The sequence below is a fragment of the Talpa europaea genome, assembly GCF_964194135.1.
Source record: "Talpa europaea genome assembly, chromosome: 4".
Classification (NCBI taxonomy): domain Eukaryota; kingdom Metazoa; phylum Chordata; class Mammalia; order Eulipotyphla; family Talpidae; genus Talpa; species Talpa europaea.
In genome coordinates this window covers 31,764,725-31,771,101 of record NC_140070.1, presented here as the reverse complement: position 1 = coordinate 31,771,101, position 6,377 = coordinate 31,764,725, and the positions used below count along the sequence as shown (strand labels likewise).

The 6,377-nt window shown below is 43.6% G+C and overlaps 1 protein-coding gene across 1 annotated transcript in view; it reads right to left on the bottom strand.

Moving 5' to 3' along the window:
• Positions 1–4,633: 4,633 nt before the first annotated feature.
• SFRP1 (secreted frizzled related protein 1) overlaps positions 4,634–6,377 on the bottom strand; it is a gene marked incomplete at both ends in the record, with an annotated part of 43,285 nt that continues 41,541 nt past the window's right edge. The window contains one exon of the mRNA XM_084232836.1: positions 4,634–4,956. Coding sequence (XP_084088962.1) covers positions 4,634–4,956 — 323 coding nt within the window. The remainder of the gene's footprint in view (positions 4,957–6,377) is intronic.

The window sequence follows — 6,377 nt, the reverse complement described above, 5'->3', positions numbered from 1 at the left end:
AACCCTATATTTTCCAAGAGTGGAAACCAGAAACGGCATGTTAGCAATCTTCCTGATATTTACACATGCTAAAATGTGAGAATGATTCCCTGTACTACCTTTGTGATTGGTACAGATTTCTCTTCCTCAGGAGCAAAAGTGAGCTGCTGACAGTTCTGGGTGCCCTGTGGGAACAAGACCTGAGAAGTAAGATCACCCTACCTTGGATAACATTGTGACCCCTCATGTCCTCCTGCAGAAAGTGAGCCCACGGAGAATTCCTGGAGAGGTGTGGGCACTGCCCAGCTGGAGGGCGAGGTTGCTGTTCATGTGCTGTTGCATTGAGAGGCACTGGCTCAAGCAGTCCTCACCCTTGGGTGACCTGGACTCCAACTTCAGCAGCTGAAGCTGAGATGCCTTTCTACACCCTTTATCATTTCTTTTCTGATTTGTTTAAAAAAAATTTCAAAACAGGCCAAGGTGGTGGGGCTTCAGTGGGTGATAATGACACCTGCACCAACTTAAAAGAGGTTCTCATTAACCATAGGAGAATGAAACGGAAGCGCCAATATCATCCTCAGCTGGGCTAGCACATCACTAATTCACCACTTGGATTACTAGTATGGGGAAAATCTCTCCACATTGAAGCACGACTTTCACGGAATTGTCACCCTCCCTCATGCAGTACCTTTAAAAAAAAAAAAAATCTCTGTGACTAGGGGTGGTTTCAGGTGACTTTGGAGTATCACTCATTTCTAGAAAAAACTGTCAGTTGTCTAAGATTTGGAGGTGCCTTATGAATTAGGAACAACGTGAACTGAAGTTGCCACTGTACATGCTCTCATAATTAAGTCATACTGAGAAATTCCTTAGGCAAGAAGCATCTAGCCTAACATAAAACAGTGTAGTCTTCTGGAAAGTGCCACCCTGTGGGCCCCAAGGGAAGCTCAGTGGATAAATCAGATATTGTGCCACACAACGGGGACTGGGGAGCCCTGGATTAGCCCACAGGTTGAAGCACCACGGGTTGAAGTCCCACCCCATTGGGATATCTGGCCACCCCATATCTTAGCTTCTTCATCTAAAGTTAAAGAGGCAAACAGGGTCTCCTTGTGTGGGTCTAAGACTCCATATACCAAACAGTTTTCAAATTTTAGCTGGTAATCTTAACATTGAATTGGCTGGAGGGGAAAGTGCATCTGAAACCAAAAACATGGAAAAGAAACACAGGCAGTGTTGGAAAATACATTCTTGCAGAGCAAGTATGTAACCTTCTCTCTGATCTAAAACACACACAGCCAGGAGAAACACTTCTGGAAGTTTTCACAGAGCAGATGGTAGACGTGGGATGGGGTGAGAGTAGCCCGCAGAACCTCCCAGGTGCTCCTCCAGCCCACCCATGCCCAGTCACCATTTGAAATTTATTGAACTAGGACCAGAAAACAGCACTAAAAAGAACTCAAGCAGGGAGTGTGTGTGGAATGAGAGGGTGAGGGGTGTATCATTGGGGGAAAAAGTCACAACTCACATTATCATTGATTAATTGAGTGATTTTAGTCAAATGAATATTGATACATGGCAGAAAAAGCATGAAAATAAAATGAACACATACGGGAATTACTATTAACATAAGTGATAACATCAAAACATCTGGTAAAATGCAGTTAAAAAAAAAACAAATGAAATGGAATGTAAAACATTTTCACAGTATTCAAAGCTTTTGTAAAAGATTTAGACTCTAAAAGAAGAGAGCTACATGGAGGAGCTAGGGGAAATGAGTTTCGTCTGTGTCCTCTGTATCTGCTGGTGACAGGTCAAAGGGCCAGTACACGAGTCCATGGGAGCTGCCTAGGATGCACTTCTAGAACAGATCATATGAGCCACCACATCTAGGAAGTTACAAGCAACCGGTTACTTGCAGTCTGATGAAAAAAACAGATGGTAGCTTTGGGCAGAGGGATTTCCAGGATTATGGATCCAAATGAAAATTGGTGCTTGGATTGGATTCTGCTTGAGGGAGACCTTGGTGCTAATTCACAGACACCAAGAGCCAAGTGTGACACAGGGTATTGTAAAAAAAAAAAAAAGTGTTCTTGGAACTCTCACCTCACTCTTCTAAGGTAATTTCTAATGCTCTTCAAAGAGTTATATGAGTTCTGCCAGTGACCTCTCAGGAGTCTCCCAGAATGATTATTTTAAATCTTTACAAATCCTACCTTTGCACTAGTAATAATTCCCGAATCACATACAGACCTCCTCTTTTGAAACCAATGACCAAGCCAATGAGTCTGCACATTGGTTTTCTTATATCCTTTGTTGAGGACAACAAAGAGTTTTAAAAATGCAGCTTTAGGCCCATAGCCTCCCTTGGCACCCTGAAATCACTGATATGTTGTGGACAATGCTAGTGTTGGTCTCAAGTCCACAGTGGAGCTCAAAGTCCAGGGACTCTGTAGTTGGGATAAGACCAGTCGCTGCAATTCACATTTCTACTTTATTTTGAATTCTTTCTGAAAATGTGCTTCCCACCTGAGAATTCCCATGTAGATAGTTGCATAGCATGGCCACCTCTATTTTTCGATAGTCTGCCTACAGTAACAGCTAATACCCCTCATAAATACTCCTCCTGAGGCCCTGCTTGGACAGAGGGCCTTCCTCTCTGACTCACTCTGTCAAAACAAGCAGATACATAGAGCACTGAACTCTTGAGTTAATCAACCAAAACTAAGTCTGAGACCCTCGCGCTCAGGAAATGGCTCTGAATTTCAGTTGACAATAGGAACGAATATTTCTAATTAACTAATATATATGTACACACTTTTTAAATCATCCAAAATTATAGCAAATCACGTAAGATTCCCCAAAACTTTATGAGTAACAGTCAACGAGAACCAAATAAAATTGTCAAAATGATGGAATCACTGATTGTGAGATGTTAATTAAAGCAGGACAACCCTCAGGTAGGTAATGAAGTTGGCAGGCTGATTTTGAGACTGGAGTCTTTGGAAGTTAACAGAAGCTTCCACCGTTTCTGTGTCAGGCCAGGGTCACTGGCAGGGGATGGGGGCATGTTCCAGCCTCACTGCAGTCGGACTGGGTATAAACATTCGCTCAGAGGGACAATCATTAAAGTCCACAAGATGTTAAAGAGAATTAAGAATCAGGCTGGGGAGGTGGAGGTTATGGAGAACAGTGATTTTTTTAGCATTACTTTCTACACGTTGAACAAGACGAATAGAGGTGCATAAGTGAACAAGTTTATGTACGTCACTTATTAAACACAAGGGCTTTGAGAAATAACTTAGAGCATTCAGGAAAAAACTGCAAAACTGCCTTTGAAACTCTCTCCTTGGATGGGGACATTTGTAGCCTTACTGTTCCTGTGCAGAAGAAAAAAAAATTTTTTTTAAGTACAGGAGGAAAGGCAAGCAGGCTGTTCTGATTTTCTTTGATCTATGGGCAGTCAAGTTTAAAGGAATCCACCTCTTCAGGAGAGAAAAGAAGGGGGAGCATTGTGAATTTCAACAGGTGTGGTGTTGGGTCTCAGGCAACCCAGAACTCCTCAGGAAGCAGGATCACCAATCCACTTCCCTCCGAAAAAGCCAAGTAGAGTGTCACATTGCTCCAAAATAGCCCCAAGTGGTCTTAGAACCCCTTTCCAATGCCCGATGTAGAGTTTTCTAAAAGACATTTCAAAGTAGGGGTTTCTGTTGTTGTTCACTAAAAACAATGTGAAATGAACAGATGAAATTAGAATACTAAGCTCTTCACCCAATTACAATTCCCCTGACTAGCAATTTCCTGCACTGTTGTAAATTTTTTCCTTTTTCTCCTTTAACTATGTTCTTTGAAAACCACTAACCACTTGCCTTCTCAGTCTGAAAATCATTGTCTCTTTCATGGCTTGGGTTTGGAGCCCACAGTTTCCTTTCCCTCACACAGAGGAGGCACGTGGCACCCCACACATGTCCAGAGATTCCATCACACGCTGAGGCAGCGCTACCTGCACCTCCTGGGGCCTGAGAATCACATCAAAGGACAGTCACAAGTTGCCTTAGTTTTCACAGTTTTCTCCTGTACTTGTGCTTTTTCTTCCTGCACCTACTACTTTCTGGAATTGCTCTCACTTTGTAAACATGACGTGTGTCTGTTACCATCTAAAGCTGGTAGAAAGAGAAAATAATCTGGCATTAACCAAGTTAGAACTTCCCACTTTCAAAGGTGTAGATGCAGCTGATATAATCACACAAAGAAAGTTGCAGAACTGAGTTTTTTGCTGCTGTCTCTCACTTTTTTGCCCAAGCCCCCCTTTTTACTAGCAATATGTTCTTACTTGGTGACTGTCTCTGGTTGAAGTTTTTGCACCTCCTTTTACTTAGCAATGTGCTTTTGTTCCACACTGTAAATCTTAAAGAGCTTCCTAAGCTAAATGGTTTTCCTTACCTGGGCGTGCGGCTTTAAATATTGGCTATACTGGGTTCTGGAGCATGGCTATGGAGGGGGGGAGAGGGGTGCTGCAGGAATAAGGCAATGGATGACAGCGTACTTCACCAACGGGGGAGCAGTGAGTGTGTAGGCCCTGGTTCAGGGTGATCTGTTCAGCCCCGACCCCTCACCCAACCCAAGGCTCCCTCCCCACCCTGCCCCATGAGAATCACTTAAAGACAGACTGGAAAGTGGGACATTCGTGATTTTTCATTTTCTTCATGAAGTTTTTGAACTCCTTGTTTTTCTTGTCCCACTTGTGGATTGCCGTCAGCAGGTACTGGCTCTTCACCTTCCGGCCCATGATGAGGAAGTGGTGGCTGAGGTTGTCCAGTTGGTGGCAGGGGCAGTCTGCCCCATTCTTCAGGTACAGGACGAGCTTCTTCAATTCCTTCTTCTTGATGGGCCCCAACTTCAGGGGCTTCTTCTTCTTGGGGACAATCTTTTTGTCACCATTTTCTTTTTTCACTTCTTTGATTTTCATCCTCAGTGCTAGGGGTAGTTAGGACAAGGAGAGGGGAAGGAGAGAAGGGGGGAGAAAAAGCATTTTAGAAAACAGTTTTCATCTAAAACAACCCAAATACACAGCAGAAGCTGGGGATAAAATAAAAGCAAATAGCAAGGAAAGAGAGGAAGAATTATAGCTGGTGGAGAAGAGGTTTCTCAGGGTGTCTCAGTAGTTACCATAGGTGCCTTAAGATTCTCAAAATTTCAAGACCCAATGATACTGTTTTTTTTTTTTTTTAAAGGATTTATTTATTTATTTATACAAGCACTGGGTACAGTCAGAAGCGCAGGAGGGTGAGAGAATTCACCAGAGTCAGAGCGGGGAGCAGAACAGGCAGAAGGACCGAAGTACACTGCTGAGGGGAGCAGCGGGCGGCAGGAGAGGTCTGCGCACCATGTGGGACCCTCACCCGGTGACCGGGGATCGAACCAGTGCTGCAGAGGCTGCGGGCAGCTTCGCAACCCAGCGCTCAACCGCTGTGCCACCGGGAGGGCCCTCAATGATATTGTTTTAATTTTAAAATCCAATGACTCAGAACATCATAAAATGCTTTAAGAGAAGAGGATCAGAGAAGATGTGGTAGATACACGCAGTGGAATACTACTCAGCAACCAAAAGAGAGAAACTCATGCCATTGTGGCAATATGGAGGGAAGGGATTATGCTTAGTGAAATAAGGTAGAGGAGAGGATAAACATCAGAGGGTGTCAGTTATATGTGGAATATAGAGAAACCAAACAAAGGGTCAGACAAAGACAATCTATAAAACCAATCCTTGAAAACTGACTTGGGTGTTCTGAGGCACCCCAGAGTGGAGGGGAGGAGAGAGGGGCAGGAAGGAAGGATGAGAAGCAGGGAGGGGAAGAGCACAATGGAGTATGGTGGAGGACTAGGTGGTAAGAGAGCTACGATGACCACACCTTAGGGGAGAAATCCTATATTGTCAAAATATTAACAAAAATGTAAAACAAGGGTACTTCATTAATAAAATAAATGTATCTATGATTTTTTTAAAAGAAGCGGATCATATAATCCAATATAATGGATTCACATAATCTAATGCTATTCTGGTCTCTCGACCTCAGCATTCAAAGGAAAAACTTATCCTGAATTGTTTTTATTTTATTTTATTTTTAAGATTTATTTATTCAGGTATACAAGAAGTGAGGTATAGGCCAGATGTGCAGGAGGGTGAGAGGATCTACCAGAGACAGAGTGGGAAACAGAACAGGCAGACTGACCAAAACACACTGCTGAGGGGCACAGCGGGTGAGACAGTAGAGGTCTGCCGTGCCATGTGAGTAACTCCCCGTTTGGCCAGGATCAAACCCAAGCTGCAGAGGCTATGGACAGCTTCCTAGCGCTGTGCTCAACCACCTTCACCACCAGGGAGGTCCTGTTTTTTT